Source organism: Bos javanicus, chromosome 5 (assembly GCF_032452875.1).
Source record: "Bos javanicus breed banteng chromosome 5, ARS-OSU_banteng_1.0, whole genome shotgun sequence".
In the NCBI taxonomy this organism is placed as follows: Eukaryota; Metazoa; Chordata; class Mammalia; order Artiodactyla; family Bovidae; genus Bos; species Bos javanicus.
The window spans coordinates 61,243,026-61,269,901 of NC_083872.1; the positions used below are offsets into that span (position 1 = coordinate 61,243,026).

At 40.6% G+C, this 26,876-nt stretch overlaps 1 protein-coding gene across 9 annotated transcripts in view; it reads left to right on the forward strand.

Moving 5' to 3' along the window:
* Nucleotides 1-1,044: 1,044 nt before the first annotated feature.
* CFAP54 (cilia and flagella associated protein 54) overlaps nucleotides 1,045-26,876 on the forward strand; it is a 300,763-nt gene continuing 274,931 nt past the window's right edge. For 3 of the 9 annotated variants that reach the window (XM_061416973.1, XM_061416970.1, XM_061416974.1), the window contains exons 1-5: nucleotides 1,433-1,900; nucleotides 11,936-12,041; nucleotides 16,226-16,369; nucleotides 19,787-19,958; nucleotides 24,421-24,479. In XM_061416973.1, the coding sequence (XP_061272957.1) occupies nucleotides 1,581-1,900; nucleotides 11,936-12,041; nucleotides 16,226-16,369; nucleotides 19,787-19,958; nucleotides 24,421-24,479 (801 nt within the window). In that variant the 5' untranslated portion in view covers nucleotides 1,433-1,580. Of the gene's footprint in view, nucleotides 1,901-11,935; nucleotides 12,042-16,225; nucleotides 16,370-19,786; nucleotides 19,959-24,420; nucleotides 24,480-25,304; nucleotides 26,556-26,876 lie in introns of those variants that run through there. The other 6 variants (XM_061416977.1, XM_061416975.1, XM_061416972.1 and 3 more) reach the window with 6 other exon arrangements.

Sequence of the window (26,876 nt, forward strand, 5' to 3'; positions counted from 1 at the left end):
AGTGGACATGTCTGTTATGTAAGAATAAGAGGATGGGAAGAGAAAGAACTTACCAAGCTGACTTTTTAAAAAGGTCTATTAATACTTTCTGTAAATGCCCCAAAGATAAATTATTTCTTTAGGCCTAAATTCTTTAAAATCTTAGCATTTTTACTGCTCACTTAGAGACAAGATAAACATCTTAATCAAAGAATATTTCTACATTCTTATTGGAGAATTGAATTCCTGGTAGTCTGGTGTCAGAGGAGCTTGCTGTTTGCCAGGAAGGTTCTTGGGCCATAATTACCTGCCTTGAAATGCAAAATCATCATCATTTGCCTTCAAAGAATATTAGGGTACAGTACACATGACGTACTAGGCCAACCTTGCAAATTAGCACAGGTCCAGAGAGTCTGCAAGAAATTAGGTCAGCCCTGAAAGAAATCAGTCTGTGGTCCAATAAGCTTCTTAATCTCAGGTGGGAAATTGGGCTCACAGGGTGTAAAGGTTACTCTCTTTACAGGACTAGTAACAGTTTTCAATGTTAAGGACCCCTTTTCCTAAGCCATCAAATATTTCTGATCCTTCTCTTAGACAATTTTTGGCACTGCATAACATTTAGAAAGAAAGCAAGTTCTGTACTAGTTGGAAACTCATACTTTAAATTTATAAATAAACTTACTATTGCCCATAATTTAGGGAAAGAAAGAACTTCTCTTGCCCCCAAATAGTTCCCTTGAGGCCATCGCTTCCCCATCAGAAGCAAAGTCTCCTAAAATCCCCATTTAAAATGCAAAATTCTTTGAGTTACCACTTCAAGCATTAGTACACATTAATGTCCACAGGTTAAGGCTGAGTTAAATGCTTATGAATTTAAAATATAGTGATAAGGCTGAAATACAAATGAATAAACAGAGTAGTCATAACTACTAGACACCAATATCATTCGCAGTTACAGACCTCAAGGTCCGATAAGAGGGACCAGAGTGGATCAGTTGCATGCAATTGATTCTTAAACTATTTTTAGTTCTTTTGCTAACCTTAGTTTGAGTGCATGGTGGTGGGGAAGGTCATTTTGAGCACAGCCTTTGGAGTCTGAAGGCAGCTCCCTGCCTTCAGAGTAAACCTCCAACGGTTTACTCTGACCTTTGTCAAATGGCTAAACCTCCCTAAACTTTGGTTTCTTAAACTGTGAAATGGAGATACTAGTAATATCCTAAATTGCAAAGTTATAATGATGATTAAATGGAGTAAATGAGATTACTTGTTTCCAATGCTTAGAATAACTCCTGGCATATATTAATGAGGATCATTATTAAGTGGTAGAAATGGAAAAAGTATAGTTTGGATATGTGATCCTAAGTTTCTGGCTCTCCTATTCGCTCTATCTCCAGAATCCTCTCAGTTATAACATCTAGCGGTGAGCAGGAGAGCAAAAACACCTCAGGAGTAACATTGCTTTCTGGACAAGGTTTTTCTTCTTTTGCCCTCCAGGGGCCGCTGTATTTCCCCGAAAGCTCGCGGGATGCCTGGTTACCACGAGACCGTCGCCAGGCAACCGCGTGTACACACACCCCGGGACGGGCCCGGGTCTCGTCAACATGGCGGCGCAAGGCACCTGCTCGGTCTCTTCACCAAACGTGTCTCCCACTTCAGTGTCGCCGCCGACTCCGCCCCCGCCCTCTACTGGGATTTCGAAGTCGACCCTGGTGGACTCGAAGGCGAGCTCTCTGAGCCCACAGTCTCGCTCGGCCGGCCACGAGGACTTGTTGCCCCTCGCAGTATTTTATGGGCCGCTGGACGCAAAAAACCCACTCCTGGCCTCCTGTGAGAAGGAGATTCAGGAGTTGCTAGACTTCATGAAGAGAAAGAAGGCTTTAGCTACAACGGAGGAACAGAAATATGAGTTCCACCGGCTTTGGTAAGCAGAGGCAGGGCCCTGGGGGCGGGTGCTGTCCGGAGAAGACAACTCCCAGGGCCAGAGGAGGAGATGCTCTGAGGAGGCAGGCGGTGGTCCCTGGAGCTGGTCGGTGTTGCGGATGCAGAACCTGGCCAAAGGGCCCGGAGATAAACACAAAGTTTAAGAAGTGAAGACTCGTCGCTATTACAATCCTTATTGCCTGGTAAATGTGTCTTGACTTCCTGCTCGGGTCAGAATAAAAGTCAACAAAGAAATGTTTCATATTTCACAAGTTCACATGATTCAGCATTTGTTCTGACTGTCTTCTAATTGCCAGTGCATGCCAATGAAGTTTTGGCTGACTCACAGGTTTCACAACTTTCCATGTTGTGGGTACAGTTTTGTATATGGAGGGAAAGGAATAACTTTGAGGTCACTTAGGTTCATGAAAAAGTTAATTCTTGATGCCATGAAGTATGTCATTCTGTGAACATTTGTACTTTATTCCTTTTTCAACTGCTACTATTAATAGCATCACAGTAACTTGTTCTTGATTTTGTGACTCATTTTGCACGTTTGCCTTTTTTGGATTCCATCACCATGTTATTATCTCAAACTGCAGACTACCTGTTTTTAAGGCTCTTTCCTGTTTGTGTTAACCATCTTTCTTTCCCAGTCAAAACACATTGCAAATGGAACAGTTAGAAATGTAGGCAAGTGGCGAAGAATACTAGAATAGTCAGTAGTTTCATCTTATATTTTTCATCCATGTATTTAATATGAAGAAATAGTTTTAACTTATATTTACTATTCATTCATGGATTTAACTGCATATTTATTGAGCACCTCCTAAATATCAGGTTCCATTCCAGGAACTAGGAAAACATCAAGTGAAAAAAATATACAAATTCATATCCCCATGGAATATGTATTTTTGTGTCTACAAACAGCCAGTAAACAAATATGTAAGGAAATTATTTTGCACTGAAGTAAGTGCTAGAAAATTAGAGCAGGGAGGAAGATAATGATATCAGGTGGGTGTTATAATTTAAAATGGGATGGCAGGGAACATGGTCAGGGAAAGTCAGGAAAAGTGACCTTTGATAAAGATGAGAGGGAGGTATGGTAGCAAATGATAAGATTTCTGTACAAAGAGTTGGCCACGCTGGGAGAATGGCAAGTGTGAAGGTCCTGGGGTGCGATTGTGACTGTGGGATGAACATGTTTGGGCAGGAGTAAGGGAGATGAAGAGTTAGTTTTTAGATATATTAAGATTGAGATGTAATTCACCATCCAGGTAGAGTTATTATGTAGGTAGTTGGATATGTGGAGTCTGGGGGTCAGAGGAGAAATACTTTTGGGATTCATCAGCATATGGATGACATTTAAACTTTGACATTGGATGGAATAGCTAAGGGAGTGAGTATAGATGGAGAAGAAAAGAGTCCAAGGACTGAACTTTGGAACCCTCCAACACTGACAAGTGGGGGAGATGGGAAGAAACTGGTAGAGACTAAGAAGGAGTGGCCAAAGAGGTAGAGGAAATCCAGTGGTGTATTGGAAGCCAAGTAGAGAAAGTGCTTTAAGAAGGAAGGAATGATCAGTCAATTGTGGCAAATCCTGCTGATGGGCCAAGTAAAATGAGAACCAAGAATTGACTAAGGAAAGCACATTACATGGCTAAGCTACATGTGTGCACATGTGTGCTAAGTTGGTTCAGTTGTGTCCTACTTTTTGCGACCCCATGGATTGTAGCTGGCCAGGCTCCTCTGTCCATGGGATTCTTTAGACAAGAATACTGGAGTGGCTTGCCATGCCCTCTTCCAGGGGATCTTCCCCACCCAGGAATGGAACCTGCATCTCTTACATTTCCTGCATTGGCAGGTGGGTTCTTTACCACTAGCGCCACCTGCGAAGCTCAAGCTACATATGTTTATATTTAAAATGTTTCTGTTTTTGTGCCTTAGATAATAGTTCACCTTTTCATCTCCACTACCAACATTCCAGTTCAAACCATCGTCATCTCAAATTTTCTCTGCAGCCGCTTGAGTCTCAAATATATCCTTCACGTAGCAATCAGGGTGACCTTTATAAACAAATCACCCACTCCCTTATCTAAAGACTTCTGTTTCCCATTGCTTTTAAAATAAAATTACGACATTTTCTGGTGTCTTTCAGGGTCTGAAGCTCTGGCCTTGCCTGCCTCTTTCATCTTAGCTCATCCCTCACTTCTCTCCCAGGACTTTCCGGGAAAACAGACCTCTGTTTATCATCTCAGGGGCTTTATATTTGCTCCCTCCTTTGTTGGAAATGTTCTTTCCTCAATTTTTCAAGTATCTGGCTCCTTTTCTTCCAGGTCTTAGTTTGGTTGTTACCTCCTTAGGAGGCCTTTCATATCTAACACAGGGTTTACCCATCAATTTATACTTTTATTGAATATTCATTTCTTATGTATTGTCCATCTCTCCCATTAGAATGTAAGCTTCCTGTTGAGTTTAGATGGTGATCCACTTTTTCATTGCTGTATATCTAGCACCTAGCCTGAGGGTTGGGATATTGTGAACATTCAATGAATATTTGGCATTGAAAGAATTTAAGAATTATCCTTTTTGTTCTCAATAATTGTTGATCTGGGTCAGTTGGTAAGTACAGCAGCGGCCCCATCTTTAAACAGAGACTCACAAACATTAAGGATTGACACGGACCTTAGCCTCTAACTTCTCACATGCTTTATTTATTTACAGAGTAATTTTTATTGAGTGCCTACTATATGCCAGGGCCTGCACTGTTGTTGTTGCTGTTTAGTTGCTAAGGCACGTCTGTCTCTTTTGTGACCCTGTAGACTGTAGCCTGCCAGGGTCCTCTGTCCATGGGATTTTTCTAGGCAAGAATACTAGAGTGAGTTGCTATTTCCTTCTCCAGGGGATCTTCCCAACCCAAGGATGGAACCCCCATCTCCTGCTTGGCAGGCGAATTCTTTACCACTGTGCCACCACGGAAGCTCTAGGGCCTGCACCAATTATGAGTTATACAGTGATGAGCAAAATAGATATGGGAATCTATGCTCATGGAGAGAGGGAGACAGGCTTTTAATGAGTCACTTTTAATAAGTGAAGGCTTTTAATAAGTCAACACACAAACAATAAGCGCTGTGAAGGAAGAAGCTACTGAGAATTTACATGTGCCATGTATTGCCCTAAGTCCTGGGGATATAGCAATGAACCAGACAAAAACCTCCTGCCCTCTTGGTGCTTATATTCTAGAGGGGGACATAAACGATAAACGTATTAAATAAGTACATTTTGTGGTGTCCTAGAAAGTGATAAATGCTAGGGAGAAAAAGAGAGGAAAAGTTATGGAGTGGGAGACAGGAGGTTGCAATCTTCAATAAGGTGATTAGAGTAGGTAACAATTGAGCATGGGCTTAATGGGAACATAGTGGAGACCTGCCTTCAAATGAATGGTGAGGAAGGTGACATGAAGCTGAGATTAGAAGGCTGCCTGGCAGTCAACCAGCAAGGAAAAAGAGGATAAACAGAAGGAACAATCATGTGGGAGGATCTTGGCAGGAAAGAGGCAGGGCCCTTTGGAGGAGTGGACAGAAGCCTATTTAGCACAGTGTGGAGAGTGTGGGTGCAGTGGTATGAGATGAGATTAGAGGAGTAGATCGGGGTGTGCAAGGTTTTAGAGGCCATTTATAGAGTTTACATTTACTCCAAATGCAATGAGAAATCGTTGCTTAGTTTTTGGCAAAGAATTAACCATATGTGATTTTTAAAAAAAATATGTTGTTTGACTTAGTACAAATGGAGTAATGATGGCAATGTGGAAACCAGTTAGGAGTGCTGGAGGTAGGAGTTGCTTTTATAACATATTTGACAAGATGGTAATTTTTTAAAATAAAAAATTGCTTATTTTTATAACTGTAGAGTCTCATATAAGTATAAAATTTGTAGTACCTAACATACAGATTTTGATCATACCAGCAATGTCCTTAAATTTAGAGTGCAATGTATTTTAAAGGTATGCTTTTGTTATAAGCACACAAAATTTTGATATTCTTTTTATATAGTTATGTTTTTCTGCTTTGCTGCTGCTGCTGCTGCTGAGTCACTTCAGTCATGTCCGACTCTGTGCGACCCCCATAGATGGCAGCCCACCAGGCTCCCCGTCCCTGGGATTCTCCAGGCAAGAACACTGGAGTGGGTTGCCATTTCCTTCTCCAATGCATGGAAGTGAAAAGTGAAAGTGAAGTCGCTCAGTCGTGTCCGACTCTTAGTGACCCCATAGACTGCAGCCTACCAGGCTCCTCCGTCCATGGGATTTTCCAGGCAAGAGTACTGGAGTGGGGTGCCATTGCCTTCTCTGCAATAGTTATAATCAAATAGCAATCAAAAGTGTATTAATAAACTTTCTTAAATGATGTGTGTTACATATTATATGTTATATTTTCCCTATTTAATCATTATGTAAGCCATTTCCCAATAAGCAATTTTAACTTGAACTTATGGCTCACTTTAAAAAAAAAGGAAATTCTGTTACGTAACCTTGAGTGATTTATGAAGTTGGTATTTTTCTTTTATGAGTAACAGACCTACTCATCATTATCTCATCTGTAAGGTTTGGGAAGAAAGAACTCTTTCAACTATGTAATTTAAGAATTCTATCTTAAATTTCTTGGATTTACTATATTTATTATAATGCATTTCATGAAGCAGAAATCAAAGGGAAAAAGGCAAAACAAACCCAAACACATTTACCTTTTTAAACTTCTCTGGGCTGTGTTTTCTATACTCTTTATTTGGCATGATTACATGTATATATTTTACTACCCTTAAATATTATTAATCTGTCCATGAAGGCAGGAATACCCTGTATCCGCCTCCTCTCTTGTCACTGAGCTATTATCATTTAATTTTTTTTTTGAAAGTTGCTCAGTCGTGTCCAACTCTTTGAGACCCCCATGGACTGTAGTCCTTGGAATTCTCCAGGTCAGAATACTGGAGTGGGTAGCCTTTCCTTCTCCAGGGGATCTTCCTGACCCAGGAATTGAACCAGGATCTCCTGCATTGCAGGCAGATTCTTTACCAACTGAGCTATCAGGGAAGCCCCATCATTTAGGTAATTAATTGACTTTTTTTTTTTTTTTTACATGTTTTTATTGAGGTTGTTCCGTTAATACCCAGATGTGTACCTGATAAGTACTTGAGCCATCTTCAGTCCTTAAGTTCTTCTTTCCTATTAGTCAGCTTGAGCTACTAAGAATGCTGGAGAGGGTTGCCATGCCCTCCTCCAGGGGATCTTCCTGACCCAGGGATCAAACCCACATCTCCTGCATCTCCTGCATTGTAGGCAGATTCTTTACCAAATGGGAAGCCCAATTACTAACTTCAGTTCAGTTCAGTTGCTCAGTTGTGTCCGATTTTTTGCAATCCATGAACTGCAGCACCCCAGGCCTCCCTGTCCATTACCACCTCCCGGAACTTACTCAAACTTATGTCCATCGAATCAGTAATGCCATCCAACCATCTCATCCTCTGTCATCCCCTTCTCCTCCTGCCTTCAATCTTTCCCAGCATCAGGGTCTTTTCAAATGAGTCAGATCTTTGCATCAGGTGGCCAAAGTATTGGAGTTTCAGCTTCAACATCAGTCCTTCCAATGAATATTCAGGAAAGATTTCCTTTAGGATGGACTGGCTGGATCTCCTTTCAGTTCAAGGGACTCTCAAGAGTCTTCTCCAACACCACAGTTTAAAAGCATCAATTCTTCAGTGCTCAGCTTTCTTTATAGTCCAACTTTCACATCCATACATGACTACTGGAAAAACCATAGCTTTGACTAGATGGATCTTTATTGACAAAATAATGTCTCTACTTTTTAATATGCTGTGTAGGTTGGTCATAACCTTTCTTCCAAGGAGTAAGCATCTTTTAATTTCATGGCTGCAGTCACCATCTGCAGTGATTTTGGAGCCCCCCAAAATAAAGTCAGCCACTGTTTCCATTGTTTCCCCATCTATCTGCCATGAAATGATGGGGCCAGATGCCATGATCTAGTTTTCTGAATGTTGAGTTTTAAGCCAGCTTTTTCACTCTCCCTTTCACTTTCATCAAGAGGCTCTTTAGTTCTTCTTTGCTTTCTGCCATAAGGGTGGTGTCATCTGCATATCTGAGGTTATTGATATTTCTCCTGGAAATCTTGATTCCAGACTGTGCTTCATCCAGTCCAGCGTTTCTCATGATGTACTCTGCATATAAGTTAAATAAGCAGTGTGACAATATATAGCCTTGACTGTACTCCTTTCCCGATTTGGAACCAGTCTGTTGTTCCATGTCCAGTTCTAACTGTTGCTTCCTGACCTGCATACAGAATTCTCAGGAGGCAGGTCAGGCGGTCTGGTATTCCCATCTCTTGAAGAATTTTCTACAGTATGTTGTGATCCACACAGTCAAAGGCTTTGGCATAGTCAATTATTAACTTAGTCAGTTTGGGGTTCGATAGCAAAATCCCATAGACTGGGTGACTTAAACAACAGAAATTTGTTTTCTTATTTTTCTAGAGGCTAGAAGTCTCAGATGAGGGTCTGGCAGTGTCAGTTTCTGGTGAGAGCTCTTTTCCTGGCTTAAAAGATGTCCACTTTGTTCTCATATAGTCTTTCCTCTGTGAAGCACACACAGAGAACTTGTTCATGTCTCTTCTTAGATGGATTAATCCCAGTGGACCAGGGCCCCACCCTTATGACCTAATTTAGCCTTAATTACTTCCTCAGAGCCTCCTCCAAATGCAGCCACACAAGGGATTAGGGCTTCAACATGTGAATTTTGAGGAGGCACTCACATTCAGTATATAATACCTTTCTTACCAAAAATTTATGAGATAGGATTGGACAACTATTAAGAGAAGTTTAGATTTTTCCTAGAGGCATTTATAATTTCCAAGAGAGAGGGAAGGAGTAAATATTAACTAAATGGGTGAACAAAATAAGCAATGATCTGCTTCCCTTTGAACTCTGGTTAGAAACCACATAGGAAACATAACCCTAAATGGACTGACTGGGCAGTTGGACCTTTGAACTCTTTATAGAAAAGCATAAAATAAAAACAAAGAATTCTTTTCCCTAGTCCTTCATCCATTCATTCTTTCTGTCAAAAAGTGTTTATTGAGTGGTGACATATACTAGATATTCACTACTCTTGGGGCTGGGCAATGACTAAACAGATGAAGTCCTTGTTCTCAGGGAGTTTAGATTCCAGAGGACTGGAAGGCACAGTTATATGCTGGCTAAGAGTATAGATGTACCCTGCCTCAGTTTGATCAGCTGTATATTTGGGATATTGATATTACCCATCTCAGTTGTGAAAATGGAATGAAAAATACTCATGTTGGTAAAAGACCCAGATTAGGCAACACAATACTGAAGGAGAAGAAATTTGGAGGACTGACACTACCTGACTTCAAGACTTGGTACATTAACTAAGACAGCATGGTATGGGGAAAGAATGGACAAACAGATCAAAGGAGCAGAATTAAGAGCCCAGATAGTCAACTGGTCTTTCACAAAGGAGTGATGGCAATACAATGAAGCAAAGTCTTTTTAACAAATGGTGCTGCAATTGCACATCCACATGTGAAAACCATATCTAGCTAGAGACCTTACACCCTTCCCCAAAATACTCAAAATGGATCACAAACCTAATGTAAATTATATGCTATAAAACTCCTAGAAGATAATATAGGAGAAATCTAGATGACTTTTGATATGGCAGTGGTTTTTGAGGTACAACACTGAAGACATGATCCATGAAAGAAAGAGTTGATAAACTGGACTTCATGAAAATTAAAATTTTCTGCCCTGTGAAAGACACTGTCGATAGAATGAAAGCCAAGCCACAGACTGGGAGAAGAAGCTTGCAAAAGACATATTTGATAAAGGACTACTATCTAAAATATACATAGAACTCTTAAAAACTCAGCAATAGGAAAACGAACAACCTGATTTTAAAAATGAGCCAAAAATCTTAGCAGACGTCTACCCAAGGAAGATAAATAAATGACAAAATAAATATATGAAAAGATGCTCCAAATCATATGTTATCAGGAATATGTAAGTTAAAACAACAGTGAGATACCACTACACACCTATTAGCATGGCCAGAATCCAGAACACTGACCATACCAAATGCTGACAAGGATATGGATCAATGGGAAAATTTTCATTCATTGCTGGTGGGAATGCAAATTGGTAAAGCCACTTTAGAAGACAGTTTGATGTTTTCTTATAAAACTAAACATATTCTTACCATATAATCCAGCAGTCGTGCTCCTTAGTATTTATCCAAAGGAGCTGAAAACTTACTCCATACAAAAATCTGCACATGGATGTTTACAACAGTTTTATACAAATTGCTAAAACTTGGACACAAACAAGATGTCTCTCAGTAAGTAAGCTGATAAACTGTGGCATATATAGACAATGGAATATTATTCAGTGCTAAAAAGAAATGAGCTATTAAGCCACGGGAAAACATGGGTGATTCGTAAATCCTTATAACTAAGTGAAAGAAGCCAATTTGAAAGTGCTACATATTGATACTGTATGATTCCAACTATATGGCATCTTGAAAAAGGCAAAACTATAGAGAGAGTAGAAAGTTCAGTGGTTGTCTGCGGTTAGTGGGGAGCGACTGATGAATAGGCAGAGCACAGAAGACTTTTAGGGCGGCAAAACTACTCTCTATGATTCAATGGTGGATACATGGCGCTATACATTTGTCCAAAGCCATATAATGGACGGCACCAAGAATAAACCCTAATGTAAACTAGGGACACTGGGTGATAATGATGTGTCAATGTGTTAATTGTAACAAATGTACCACTTTGGTGAGTGATGTTAATAATGGAGAAGGCTGTGCATGTGCCAGAGATAGGGGTATATGGGGGAATCTCTATATATTCTGCTCAGTTTGTCTGTGAATCTAGAACTACTTTAAAAAATAAAGTTGATTTTTAAAAATGCATACAAAGAGTCAGTCCCAGTGTTCATAGCAGCAATATTTATAATAACTAAGATATGGAAGCAACCTAAGTGTCCTTCAAGAGATGAATGGATAAAGAAGATGTGATACACACATGAACACACACACACACACACACACACACACACATACACACATACACACACAGGAATATTACTCAGCCATAAAAAAGAATGAAATCTTGCCATTTGCAACAACGTGGATAGACTTGGAGGGCATCATTTTGCCAGGTGAAAGAAGTCAGCCAGAGAAAGACAAATACTTTATGATATCACTTATATGTGGAATCTAAAAAATACAACAAACTAGTAACTATAATAACAAAGAAACAGACTCACAGACATAGAGAACAAACTAGTGGTTACCAGTGGGGAGAGGGAAGGTGTGAGGGGCAAGATAGAGGTAGGGGATTAAGAGGTACAAACTACTAAATCACAATGTAGTACATCTGAAACAAACTATATCTCAATAAAAATATTAAAATTTTAAAATAATTAAAAATGCACATTAAGAGCTGTCAGTGCTTGGTACAAAGGAAATAATACTATAACCGTAATTACATTTATCAATAATTAGACATTGACAGTATGGCACATTGGAAAGCACAAGAGAGGAAGGATGGGGGGAAGGGATAGTTTGAGAGTCTGGGATGGACATGTACACACTGCTATATTTAAAACGGATAACCAACAAGGACCTACTGTACAGCACAGGGAACTCTGCTCAATGTTATGGGGCAGCCTGGATGGGAGGGGAGTGTGGGGGAGAATGGATACATGTATCTGTATGGCTGAGTCCCTTCCCCGTTCACCTGAAACTGTCATAGCATTGTTGTCGTCTATGGGGTCGCACAGAGTCGGACACAACTGAAGCGACTTAGCAGCAGCAGCAGCAGCAATACAAAATAAAAAGTTAAAAAAAGAAGACTTAGCACAAGGTAAGTTTTTAAGGATTGCTTGCCAATTAATTTAGGCTTCCTGCTGACTTTGAAGATATCGTTTTATTTTATAATTTTTACAGTGCCACCTCTCTGTTTAATATCTGGACCAAATACGCCCCCCGGCTGCCAGCTGCCTATTACAACGAGAAGCTTCTGAAGGTTGGAGATAGCCTTTGTGAAATGAAAGTAAGTACCTCTGGAGTAAAAAGAGCCCAAATGAAACTCATTTGGCTAATTATTATTATTATTGGATAGCATTCCTCTTTTACACGATTTGATTTTTTGTTGTTGGAAAAATCCAAGGGGATATGTAAAAATTTTAATGAGGCACAGTGACAGAAAAAGTGTTCACTTTAAAATTTTGTAGTTGGGATTCTCCAGAGGTGAGAGGTTCCTGAACAGAAAGACAGTTGGCTGAGGCTGAGCAGGAGCACAGCCCATAGTTAGCAGAGGGTGTGGTAGGCGCCCAACAGGAAATGCTGAGTCATCATGTTCCTACCTCATACAAAGGAGCCCAGACACCACTTCCTGTTGTTTTTCACATGGCTGACCTTGCCCACAGCCCTTGCAGGGCCTTGCTGCTGTGTTGCTTGCTTCCAGGTGCCTTGTTTCAATGACCTTCAGCTCCTTCTCAACACTTTGCCATATGTAATTGCAGAAGTCATTCCATACAGGCCCCAGTTCTTACTCAGTGTTGTATTCCAACTGAGTTCCTGCCTTATTTCTAGTTCCATTATCAATGCCCGGGTCTTGGATTGCTGCGGACTCATGGATTTGGTTTGATAAGACCACACTGAGGCTGGGTTTTCAGTTAATGAAAATGTGAATTTTTCCCCATAACCTCTGGCTTGGGCCCAAATTATTCCAAGTTAAATATGATATCTTTGGCACGTGTATTAATAGGCTCCTTGGACCAAGTGTTATTTTATACAAAGTGATTTTAGGCCAGACATGGGAGGTATTCTGTCTGTTACCAAGCCAGGTCTGTTTTCCTGACATGAAGCGAGCCAAGTACTGAGCCGCTGAGGTTTGCAGCAGAGAAACAGTTTATTCACAAGGCAACCAGGCGAGGAATAAGTCTCAGATCTGCCTCCTGGAAAGCGAGGGAGTTGGGATATTTATGAGATATCAACAGTGTGATCTTAGGCTCAGGGAAAGGTGATTGGAGGTAGGGGGAAAGGTGAGGGAGGTAGTTGGAGTTCTGCACAGGTGCACCTGGGTTATGTGTGTATTCAAAATGGGGGTGCATAGCCTGATGGGAGCCCAGAGCTTTTCAGCCTCTGACGTCAAAAGGACTGGTCAAGAGATGCCTGGGCAGGCCTAATTTTAGGGTTGGGGGTCCCAACCTTCCCCCTGTTGGTTGGCTCTAGGCAAGAGCTGACTCTAGTTCCTGTAAAACAACTGGACAGCCTGAAGCTGTCCATTCAGTTCAGTTGCTCAGTTGTGTCTGACTCTGCGACCCCATGGACTGTAGCACCCCAGACTTCCCTGTCCATCACCAACTCCCAGAGCTTGCTCAAACTCATGTCCATCAAGTCAGTGATGCCATCCAACCATCTCATCCTCTGTTCCATTCTCCTCCTGCCTCCAATCTTTCCCAGCATCAGGGTCTTTTCCAGTGAGTCAGTTATTCCCATTAGGTGACCAAAGTATTGGATTTCAGCTTCACTATCAGTCCTTCCAATGAATATTCAGGACAGATTTCCTTTAGGATGGACTGGTTGGATCTCCTTGCAGTTCAAGGGACTCTCAAAAGTCTTCTCCAATACGACAGTTTAAAAACATCAATTCTTCGGTGCTCAGCTTTCTTTGTAGTCCAACTCTCACATTCATATATGACTACTGGAAAAACCACAGCTCTGACTAAATGACTTTTGTTGGCAAAGTAATGTCTATGCTTCTTAATATGCTGTCCAGATGGGTCATAGCTTTTCTTCCAAGGAGCAAGGGTATTTTAATTTCATGGCTGCAGTCACCATCTGCTGTGATTTTGGACCCCCTCAAAATAAAGTCTATCACAATGTTTCCATTGTTTACCCATCTATTTGCCCATGAAGTGATGGGACCAGATGCCATGATCTTTGTTTTTTGAATTTTGACTTTTAAGTCAACTTTTTCACTCTCCTCTTTCACTTTCATCGAGAGGCTCTTTAGTTCTTCGCTTTCTGCCATGAAGGTGGGAAGGTACACAATTAAGGAAAGAAAAAGAAAGAGAAAAAAATAACTAAAGCTACCTTAATCAGTGAAGGTAGTTTACAAACCAAGGGGTTTTAACAAACTCTTCCCTTATCTGTTGTTCTGTAAGACAAGCTCATGAATTTCTATTTTGTTATGAGCTTCTCTTACCTCTTTGGAGGCACAGTTTCAAATCTTCTAAGTCTACAGTTTCTCAGCTTCATTTTCCTCCTCCATTTCTATTTTCTGGGCTTGAATCTTTTTGGAAATTTACCGAATGGAGGCAAAGATGCAGAGGAACTTGCATAAGGGAGCACTAAGATCTATTTTCAGCTGCCCAAATTAAAGAATCCTCTCAGCTCCATGTAATTGGACCATGGTTCTTAGAGACTTGAAAATACAGAGTTTGGGAAACTACAGAAAAAGAAACCAAGTGAGATCCAACTTGTAAGCTATATTCATGTGAAATGGAATAACAGTTTTCACAAGAATTAGACGAGTGCCCGGCTCTTTGTTTTTATGCGTCTTCTCAATATAATGAGGCTTCCCTGGTAGTTCGTATGGTAAGGAATCTGCCTGCAATGCTGGAGACCTGGGTTTAATACTTGGGTCAGGAAGATCCCCTGGAGAAAGAAATGGCACCCCACTCCAGTATTCTTGCCTGTAGAATTCCATAATAAGGAGCTGGTGATACACAACACGGTCTGAGGTTGTTTCAGGAGTATCCAGATGGGTGGAGGGAGGAAGAAGGAACATGTTAGAAGTTGATAAAGCAAGTTGATAATGGGTATTGGCCAAGAATTCAGAGTATTTCAGGTAGACTATCTAAAAGATTTACTAAAGAAACAGAATGTTTTAAATACTTTTCACTGATGGGAAAGTGGGCCGGTAAAGGTATTTATAACCCTGGAAACAAACTTGAGTGGTTACTTTGGTTTCTAGAATCTATTTTTATTTTAGTTACAGTAAAGCTCATCTTGTTGGACTACTCTTGTTTTGAACCTAGATTTGAATTCATTATGTGAATCAAGTTAGAATGGAAAAGATTCAGAATTAATTAGTGAGTAAGTGACAAACAAGTCAATAGAAATAGGAACAAAAGAGCATTTTAACTCTGAATCTGTGGAGGGGCAAGGTAACCCAAGAGGCAGTTCACACCCAGGGCAGCTGCTCTTCCTGGAAACACAGTGGCATGGGAAGAAGCAGAGGAAGGGCTGTAGCTGACTCATCTATGGAGCCTTGCTGGCATCCACCGCCCTGAAACTCTCTGGGTCAGCTGTGCCCTGTGGGCTTCAGAAATGAGGCATCTGACTTTGTAATGGGAAACTAAGCATGCATCAGAACTGACGAGAATCCTTAACTACCAACAGCACAGACTGATTGGTCCTGATGCAACTTCAGAAATGGGACATGAAAGAGCCAGCTCATCACCTGCAATCTTCTCTTCTCTTCTCCTTTCTTTCTTTCCTCCCTTCCTTTTTTTCCTCTTCCTTCTTTTCTCTACCCACCCCCATTTTTTCTCCTCTCCCTAGCTGCCCTCCCCAACCTGTCCTTTCTTTTTTGGAGCTTAGGAGGTATCAGAGAAGCAAGGCTGGTTAAACAGCTCCTCCACCTCTGTGATTGAGTTGGTGGATTACTATCCTCTGTTGAGGCTGAACCTGTTGGATTTTGAGTATATCCAGGTATTGCCACACACAATGCCCTGGGGAGTATCCCCGTCTTTGAAGTCTCATGTCACAATTGGTTTGTTGTGAGGAGAATTAAATAATGCACATGCATTGCCAAGAACAGTGTCTGTTACGTGTGTGTTTGGAAATAGTTGTGATAATGTTAGTAATGATGTCATGGTGGAAGTAATGGTGATCATAGTAATTATCAACATTGCCATCATTGAGAATAATATGAACGTTGGGTGTGCTAAGTTGCTTCAGTCATGTCTGCGTCTTTGTGACCCTGCCAGGCTCCTCTGTCCATGGGATTCTCCAGGCAAAAATACCTGAATGGGTTGCCATTCCCTCCTCTGGGGGATCTTTTCGACCCCAGGGATCAAACCCACGTCTCTTCTGTTTCCTGCATTGGCAGTGGGTTCTTTAGCACTAGCGCCACCTGGGAAACCCAATATCACCTAATTTTAATAATGATAAGAAAAATGGTATTTTAAAACCTTCATCGAGCCCTTTTTTTTTTTATTTCAGGAATATAAATTGGCCCTTTTACAGTGCTATGGCAGATATCTTCAGGAGTTCAGCATCAGCTTTGATGAGAATAAAGCAGACGTGAATCAATTCAAAACTGTCTTTTTCCCAAAAGGCTTTGGAGACAAAACTGCAGCACATACAGTAAGATGAAAGTGGTAGCTAAAATAGCTACCGTTTATATTAGCTATGCAACAGTCTGTCCTTTAGCTGACAGCTTCTCAGTGTCTTTCATTTGCCTAGCGTGGTATTTACCTGTGTACTATAAGTTGCTTAATAAATACTTTCTGTGCTGGATGAGAAAGTGCACTTATTAACTTTTGTAAAGATGCTTTGGAGATTTCGTCACTATAATCGCTTATTCATCCAGTAGGCAGTTTTATTATTATTATAACTAATATTGGTAGAATGCTTTTACTCTTCAAAGTACTTTGGAAAACATTGGCTCCTTACAATAACTCTATGAGTTAGATACTGTTATTATCCCTATTGTATAAGAGAGAAAAAGAAAGCTAATCACACAGTATAATAACTAGTGACTCTGGAGAGGAAACATAGATCTTTTGATATGAAAAAAAATATGCTTTTTTCTAGTATACCAGCATTATTATGTTAATTGCTACCGATGAGTCACTGGTTGAGCAGTTATCATGTGCTAGGTAGTCTTCTAAATGCTTTATATGAACTGTTATCTTGCAGCCTCATTGCAGTCCTAAGAGATGGGTACGATTATGCCTCTTTTACAGATAAGAAACTGAGGCTTTTTGGAGAGTAAAAAACCTAGTTGTTTTAAGCAATAGACACAGTTGGTGTTTGAACCCTAATTCATCTGAATCCGAGGCTGTGTTATTCCAAACTTAATGATTGTTCTAGGTCTTGAAAACAACATGTGGTTTAATAAGCAGAAATGCTGAAGCATGTTTGAAGGCACATTTAGTTTGCCTGTGACACAAGTGCATGAATGAGAATACTGGGCAATGTGAGTTAGTGCTTAATATGGAGGGGAGGGGTAGGGATCCTGATACCAAGAAATAATTCTTGGAACACTAGCTGATTGTCCTACAGCTCAACTCTATTCTGACTCTATGAGGAGATGGAGTCAGATTCCACAGGTTAAGGGTTCAGTCTTACAAGACCACTCCCCATTCCACCACATCCCATACTCACTTCAGATGCCAGTTGCAAGCTCCAGTTGTTACCTCAGAGGTTCCTACGACCCATCCTTGGGTTCAATAATTTGCTGTAGTGGCTCATGGCACTTGTGAAAACATTTTAGTTATTAGATTACAGGTTTATTATAAACGGACATAATGTAACTCAGGAACTAGAGGGAAGAGATACATAGAACAAGGCATGGGGAAAGGGCGTAGTGCTTCCATGGCCCCTGTGGGCACCCCACTCCCAGCACCTCCATGTGTTCATCATCTTGGAAACTTCCCAAACACCATCCTTTTGGGTTTTTACGCAGGCTTCATTGTTGTTGTTCGGTCACCAAGCCATGTCCAATTCTTTAAGACCTCACGGACTGTATTATGCCAGACTCTCCTGTCTTCCACTGTCTCCTGTAGTTTGCTCAAATTTATGTCCATTGAGTCAGTGATGCTATATAACCATCTCATCCTTTGCTGCCTCTTCTTTTGCCTTTAATGTTTCCCATCATCAGGGTCTTTTCCAGTGAGTCAGCTCTTCCCATCAGGTGGCCAAAGTGTTGGAGCTTCAGCAACAGTCCTTCCAATGAATATTCAGGGTTGATTTCCTTTAGGATTGACTGGTTTGGTCTCCTTAAAGTCTAAGAGAGGCTTCATTGCATAATTGGGATTGATTGAATTATTGGCCATTGGTTGTAGATTCAACTTCCAGCCCCTGTTCCCTTCCCTGGAGGTCAGGGGGTGGGACTGAAAGTGCTAAACCTCTAATCACATGGTTGGCTCCATTGGCAACTTAACCTCCATCCTTAGCCACTTTCCAAAAGTCACCTCATTAACATAGCCAAAGATCTTTGTCACTCTCAACACTTAAAACAATTCCAAGGGTTTGGGGGGCTTGTGAGCTAGAAACTGTGGATGAAGAACAAACATATATGAGAAACATATTTTGGCCATCTGCGTGACCAAATATATATTTCTTATAAATTGTAATATCTCAGTGCCCCATTGGGAAGAGTGCTGAATGAAAAATTGGAACTTTTGAGCCCCCCCACCCCCTACTACCCTGGCCCAGGCCTCCATATCTCTTATACTATTGTATTATCATGCTTAGACTCAACCTCCCTAGCTGTGAAGTCAGTTTCATGGTGGCTAGAAATACATTTATCCAAGCAGACAATCTGCCTGGTAGAATAAGGCTCATTTGTGTTATTATAAGTGTACACTCGCACAGCTTTAGTAGTTCTGATGTTTCTCTAGCCAAAATCACTCTCCTGAACTCCCCATCTATCGAGGTAACATCATAATCTCATAATCAACATGTCCCAAATTGAACAAACATCTTTTCTCCAATAATTGGCTCCAGTCCATCACCCAAGCAGGAAACCATTGCAAGCCTCTTCCTCTCTCTTACCTCTCACTTCTAATTGGTCACTAAATGTCATGGATCTTAGATAAGACTTAGCTCTTTCTTTTCTCTTCATCCCCACTTTCAGAGCCCCATTTCAGGGCCCTTTTGTCTCTGGACAACCTCAGAAGCCTTTGATCTCTGCTAGCCTCTTGCATGTAGCTTTGTCCCCCATCTGCTTTGCATCTTTCATACTTTTGTCAGAATTCATTTCTAAAAAGTGTAAATCAAATACTAGTCCACATTCTTTGGAATGGTGTCCATGTTCTAACCATGGACCACTTCTATAGCTCAATTTGTCTTAAACCTTCTTACCCAACTTTAAAAAAGACTTTCAGCTCAGTGACCACAGCAGTCACCTTAAGCATCCCTAACACTGTGTGTGCCTGGAAGGGTTTTTCCTCTGTCAAGAGCCTTGTCTTCCTCATCTTTGACTCCCTGTTGCTTAGCAGAGTGTGGCAAACAGAGGTGCTCAACAAACATTTGCCGACAGAATTGTGTACATACATAACATCTGAATTAATATGTTAACATACCATTAGGGAGACTTTTAAAAATTGTTTCAATCCTATATTCTTGGAAGTAAGACTTTTTTTTTTGACTAAAGAAAGATGATCTTAACTAAATCGATGGTTTGAATAAACTTATTTTACCAAGTTTCTTCCCATGTGTTAGTCCACTAAGGCTGCTATAGCCAAAATCCAGAGATTGGATGGCTTAAACAACATTTATTGCTCGTGGTTCTGGAGACTGGTGAGTCCAAGATCAGGGGGGCTGGAAGACTCTGTCTGGTGAGGGCCTGCTTTCCCGCTATGTTCTCATATGGCAGCTGGTGAGGTTTCAACATATACATTTTGGAAGGACACAAACATTCAGTCTCCTGTACTCTACTGATCTATTGAGTTAGTTATGCATAATTTGTTTTCATTTTAGTTTTTTGCATTTTAAGAGGTGCTTTCCTAAGTTGTGTAAGCATTATTTATATTCTTTTTGTCTCATATGTTTCAGTTTCATGCTTTAAATGGCAAAAATATTTGCAACTACCAGCTGGTCTGTGACAGTGATGTGAACCTGCAGAATAAAGAATCTGTGACCCACTGTCTGCAAATCTTGTCCTCCTTCAGGCTCATCATGCAGGTGGCTTTGCCACAGGAGCACCTGTGCTGGATTATCTTCAATGGTATATATCAGTGTTCAATATTTTATTTTTCATTGTGTCTTTCAGGAAGTCATTTAATTGCCAAGTTCGATGGTGACTTGATTACCTTGTGATTTAGATAATGTTCATTTCATAAGAGGACAGTGGTGGGCTTTGTTACATTTTTATCACATTTTAGTTTGTCCTTACCAGCAGGGACTCATACAGCAAGTGTGTGGATTTTCTGCTCAAGGGAGGATCAGAGCTGTGGAGAGAATCAGTTTCACATATAAACAAAATACGGGGCCACAGTTAGTAAGTCGATATTGGGTTGGCCAAAAGTTCATTCATGTTCTTCTATAACATCTTACAGAAAAGCCTGAACAAACTTTTTGGCCAAATAAATCTAAGTGGAGAAGGATCAGAGGGCCCTTGCAGGTTAGATTATTTCTAAGCATCATCTACTTATCGGTCCTCTCCTCAAATATTTTGGCCAGTGACTAGGGCTTCCTACATATCAACCTTCTCCTCCTACTTGTTTTTGAGTGAGGAACTCTGAGAATGTGCATGTATATGTGTATATGGTTTATTTATATACACATATATGCGTTATATAGATAGACGTATGTATGCATTATGTATGTCTCATAAAATGAATCTTATCTAAATCTTATAAAAAGGTAACCTTTTTTTTCTTTTAAGAGTTACAATTTAAATTCAATTTAAATTCTCTTTAAAGTTACAATTTGAAGTTATAAGGAGTAACCTATAATATTGTTCTCTGGATCACATATTCTTGTAAGAAAAAGAATGACAGTCTGTTCTGAGTTTACAAGATGAGGGCAAAACAACTTGAAAGAAAGCATATTGGATTTCCTCTCATCCATGGTAGCTGACAGTATGTTTCCTAGTCTTTTCCTTCTTCACTGTCCCCAAATAATTTTTTTTGACATTTTGACTGTAATCAGACCTTACATTTGCTACTGAGATGAGAGTGTCTCTGGGAGATATTTTTCAGGTCAGTGATTGTTAAACTTTTGCATCCCATCATCATCAGAGTTGCCAGGGCCATGTCTCTGGGTGAATTGCTCATGCATCTTGGCAGGGACTGGGCCAGAGCAGAGCTTCTGTGCTCAAGAAAGGGTGATACCCAACCTGATGGTTGGGCCCTGGGGTCAGGCTCAGCTTAAGGGGTGGAGATGATGCAGTGTGACTCCCTATCAGAAATCCTTCAAAGATTCCCACAAAACCACCCCCCTCCCATTTTCTTTTTAAAAAGGACAATCCCTGTGTCTTCCACATCCTTTATTCTGCTGGGTGCTTTTTCTTTGGCATCATGTTCTAGATTTTATCCTGTTTCCTAAATATTTTCCTGCTCAACTCTATGGTTTTAGAATCTAGCCATGTTCCTATATGTAAACCTGGTTTGTTAACTGCCTGCTGAATTGTATTCGGCAGAGACCCATAATAAGGATGGGCACCTCGTTTGCCCTGCTTCTCTGACCTCACAGATAATTCTGTAGTGAGTATCCTCACATCGGTCCTCTTGTAGACCCGTGTGAGAGTTTTCTGGGACGTGTGCCCTGGAGTGGTTGCTGGATTGTGGGAGATACATGCGCTTAGTGTCATTAGTTGCCATCCCTGTTTTAATTAATTCATCTCAAACTTAAGTGGCAGGCATTGTTCCAGGTGTTAGGGATACAGAAGTGGACAACACACAAAAACCCTATTTCTCATGCTGCCATAGTACTTCAGAGAGATGATAAACAAGTCAAAACTAAGTGATGTGTCAGGTGGTGATGAGGACTATCTGTGTGTATCGTTAGTCATGTCTGACTTTTTTGCAACCCCATGGACTGCAGCCCACCAGTCTCCTCTTCCATTGGACTTCCCAGTCAAGAGTATAGGAGTGGGTTGCCATTTCCTTTTCCAGGAGATCTTCTCGACCCAGGGATCAAACCTTCATCTCTTGCATTGGCAGGCAGATTCTTTTACCACTGAGCCACCTGGAAAGCCCCTGATGATGAGCGCTATGGAGGGAAATAAAGTCTAGAAAGGGATTAGTGAGAGTGATGGCTGGTCTGGGGCCTGGGCTGCAATTTTAAATAGAATGGTCAGGGTAGACCTCACTGGAGATTTGAACAAACACCTGGCTGAGACATCTGAGCATTCAGGGCAAGGGCATTCCGACTGGGAGATTAGCAAGTGCAAAGGCCTTGTAGTTTTAAAACTTTGGAATTTGAATTGTGAAAAAATGACCTGCCCAGTCAATTTCTTAAAATACATTCGAACTTTCCTGCTAAATATTAACACTCTTTAATTGACTATTATACAATTATAAGAGTTGGTTTCTTAAGTTATTTAATCAATCTTGGTTCTTTCACAAAATCTAACTGGGTAAATGAATATTGGATAATATTGGATAATATCTGACTTCCCAACTAACCTGAACACAAATCATTTAAGCCTTCAAATAGATTATTTTGGTGGTGACTGTCTTTGATGAAAAGGAGTCACATGTCAAGGAATCACTTGTCACAAGTCACTCTGTATCAGGGATTTGGTTAAAACATCAAACTAAGTTCCAGAGGCATTCTGAGATCATAAAGATTCAGTCTGTGTTCCATTTTGAACCATTTACTCTGTCCAGTGGGCTTCTGCGGTGGAATCTGTAAGCCATGCCAATATCCTGAACCATCAGGGAAGAATTCCATTATGGTCAGGGTGCACTAGGGGTGCAAAGATTAAAGGTACATCTTTGAAGTACCAAGGGCCCTTGTTATTCTTGAGGGTGGTCTCCTGAGGCTTTCTGAAGTCCCCCAGTTCCCATTGCTGAATGTTTGTCTTGAGTTCCCTGCTCACACCTGAGTCATGTGTTTTGTGAAGAGTTACATGTCTCCTATGCATATCCTCACTAGGTGATTTTTTTCCTAAGTAACACAGTTATACAGATCAGGTCAACAAAGCCAAGTTAAGAATGCTGAGCCTGAGCTCTTACTAGCTGAGGAATTTTTCCCTACTGGATCTTACTGCAGATAAACAATTCTACGTCATGAGAGCAGGCACATTAAGAATGCTGAGGCTCTGAATGTGAAGGACTTAATTGCATTCTCTGTGAACTTTATGGTTGTTTAAGTATTTAAGATTTTATTCAGTATATTTTGGTCACTGATTTGTGTCATATTTATTATGCCTGCAGGTGTATTGTAATCAAGGGATGTGTGTTTTGAAGCAGGTGCTATTTTCTTAGAAGCTTTTTAAGTTTAAAAGTGAACATAGGATTTGTAATTGTTGAATTGTGGCGCTTATGAATTTTAGATCAGATATTTTATGGGAAATATTTAGATTGCTTGCCATTATAATTAAATGCCTTTTTAAAGCATGCTATACTGTCTTTCTGAAGTGACTTAGCAGCAGCAGCATACTGTCTTTTGGGTTATGTTTATAGCCTGATAATATGTTTTCTATATAGAAAGATATACGGTGATGCCATTCTCCACTTGTCCTCCAAATGCTGCTATGAAATGAGCTGTCTATCTTCATTTAATTATTGGCCTGATTTTAAAAATGATCGTACTTGAATGATCTTACATAGGAGTTGGAAATGGCATTTTTCATCAGAGTGCTTATGGGACGTACTTAATAATGGGGTAGATATTATATGAAACAGCAAGTGAATATAATGTAACCTATTATGCATTATGGTTTTAAGTTATGAGTTTCTTTGTTGAGTATTGTGCTATATGATTAAATATGTATCCTAGTCTTATTTGGAGATAAATCTTTAGTTATGCAACTGTGAGGAAACCATGGGAACCAATAAAATTTTATATGAATTAATAAAACCACAAAGTATATACATTATGCTATTAAAATGTCCTTTTGTTCAGTATATTTCAAAACTTAAACTTATGTCTTACTATGGAGCTTGATCTGCATTTTACTGGAAGAGCTTGGACTGTAACTTATGGCCCTGATACTAGTTGGCTAAACAAATACCTCAGCTGTGTTCCAGTCATGAGCTGGCTTTGTTTTATAGTAAGGGTTGGGTTTCCCTGGTGGCTCAGAGGGTAAAGCATTTGCCTACAATGCGGGAGACCCAGGTTCGATCCCTGGATCCAGGGATCCCCTGGAGAAGGAAGTGGCAACCCACTCCAGTACTCCTGCCTGGAAAATCCCATGGACTGAGAAGCCATGGGGTCCCAAAGAGTTGGACACAACTGAGCGACTTCACTTTCACTTCTTACTGACCAGTACTTTAAAATGCCTTTAAAGTAAGACTAAGTTTCCTGTGTTAACATTTTAAAAATATGGTCATATTAATTCTTTTAAAAATTTAGCTGCAAGTTATAAAAAGTTTTATAATGATTATAACTTTGGTCATTATCAGATTTTCTTATAAGAGAGTCATTTGTTTTGAGAACTACCAACTTAAACTACAGAGTGTGGAATGTAAAGTTCTGTCATGTGACTATAAAACATACTAATCTTTTTCTCCATCTAGGTACCATTTACATTTACACTATTTGCAGAAAATTGATGATCAGAGGTCATTCTTCCAAGGTATGAAATTTACTGTCAGAATATCTTCCCCTGTATTTCCTGGTTTTCTTAAGACTTTTGTTAGCATTGAATGCTAAACAAAGAAAATTTAATGACTTAGTATCACAAAAGTTAGTGGCTGTATTTGTATTACTAGGTATACTGTTTTTAGTTTTCCTTTAACATGATCATAAATAAAAATGTAAACAGTTAAAGTATTCATGAAAAGAAAGAATTTCCCAAATGGATAGATATTTCTCCAGGGTCCCTCAGTCTTTCAGATTAGTTGTAACTTGTCAATATGATACTGCTGCTGCTGCTGCGAAGTCACTTTAGTCGTGTCCAACTCCGTGTGACCCCACAGACGGCAGCCCACCAGTCTCCCCGTCCCTGGGATTCTCCAGGCAAGAACACTGGAGTGGGTTGCCATTTCCTTCTCCAATGCATGAAAGTGAAAAGTGAAAGTGAAGTCGCTCGGTCGTGTCCGACTCTTAGGGACCCCACGGATTGCAGCCTAACAGGCTCCTCCATCCATGGGATTTTCCAGGCAAGAGTACTGGAGTGGGGTGATATAGTTATTAGATGGATATTCAGTATCATATTGTGGAGAAGGCAATGGCACCCCACTCCAGTACTCTTGCCTGGAAAACCCCATGGATGGAGGAGCCTGGTAGGCTGCAGTCCGTGGGGTCCCTAAGAGTCGGACACGACCGAGCGACTTCACTTTCACTTTTCACTTTCATGCATTGGAGAAGGAAATGGCAACCCACTCCAGTGTTCTTGCCTGGAGAATCCCAGGGACGGGGGAGCCTGATGGGCTGCCGTCTATGGGGTAGCACGGAGTCGGACACGACTGAATCGACTTAGCAGTAGCAGCAGGGTAGCCATTCATTCTAGCTTGTCCAGGACAGTCCTGGTTTATGCCTGCTGTCCTGGAGTAATTATTAATAGTGCTCACTTTTACTTTTAAAAGTATTGTAGTTTGGATGGTCAACTATGGTTAGCCTGTGGGTTACTTGCTGTGGAGCTCGGACCACATTTGCTTGAAGAACTTGTCCTGTACCAATGGCCCAGATACTCGATGGGTGAACAAACACCTCAGCTATGTAAGTCATGAGCTGACGTTATTTTTTAGTAAGATTCGCACTGACCAGTACTCACTGCTTAGTTTTAGCTGGAGGGAATGGCTTCTGTTGACTTCCTTACCATGTTGGTAGCACCTTTGTCTGCAGGAGACATATTTATTCCCTGTGTTCACTATTCAGTCATTGGAATGTAGGCCAAGAAAGGACAACATTCTGTCCTCGAGACCATGCTTGAGTTGTTGCTGGCATTTGCAGCATTGCTATTTGAGTCTTCTCTGCTGCTGCTGCCATTGCCTTCTCCATGAGTCTTCTCTATTGTATGTAAAAACTTGCTCTGAATATTTGGACACTCGGGACAGATATTATTTTCCTTATTTCCTCAAAACATAGCCAAGTATCTTAAAAACTGACAACACTTAAAAAAACAGATGCCAAGATATTTGCATGCTCAATGGATAGCATTAATTGTGTGTTCTCTCTCTCTGTTTTGTTCCTTGCATTTAAAAGCTCTATTACTGACAGTGACTTAACAAACTCTATGCCAGCATTTTGAGTGTGAATTAAAACAAGGAGAGGCTGTACCATGCTTAATGTAAATTTGGCCTAGAGACTATTCCAATGATTCTCTATTCAGTTCCAGATGATTTCCTGAAAGGAATTTAGGAAATCTCCTGTTGTGCTTGCTGTGGCAACAAATAACTGCTCCACAGAATCACCATAGTTTGGTCTGCTTATAACATTCGTCTGGCAAGGCTTTGAAGGGCAGAGATGTCTGTGCCAACATTTAACTGTTGGTGTTTGTACTTGCTAATGCTGAGGGAATTTTGATTTAACGTGATAGCCATCTTAAAATAATTCCTTATTTATATTCTGTGTAAGATTTCTTCTCTCCCCCTCATATAATGTGAGTTTCTCATTGACAGAATAAGGAAGGCCCGAAGGAGGATCATTTCATAGACCCAGTCTGTGGAGTGGGAGTCGGGGGAGTGAGGAATGCAAGAATTTTGAGATGGTGGGTGGCTGCACAATTGGCACTTGCAGATCAGGCTGGAATTCTTTCAATGTATGTTCAGTGTAATAAGATTCAAGGAAATTAATTTTTTACCCTGAAACTCACAAACCCTCAGCTGATGAGTCAACTCCTGAGCTGAGACTCTACATGGACTCGATGGGTCCATTTAATGGGGACAGGCCCTTGGCAGTCCGGCCCCATCTGAATCCTCCTGATTTTGTAGCTACTTTAGAGTTCAAGTCCATTACAGTCCAAAACAGAAGGAGAAACAGACATGGGGTCCTTAGGTTTTTAGTGGTGTCACCCCAGAGCAATCTAAAC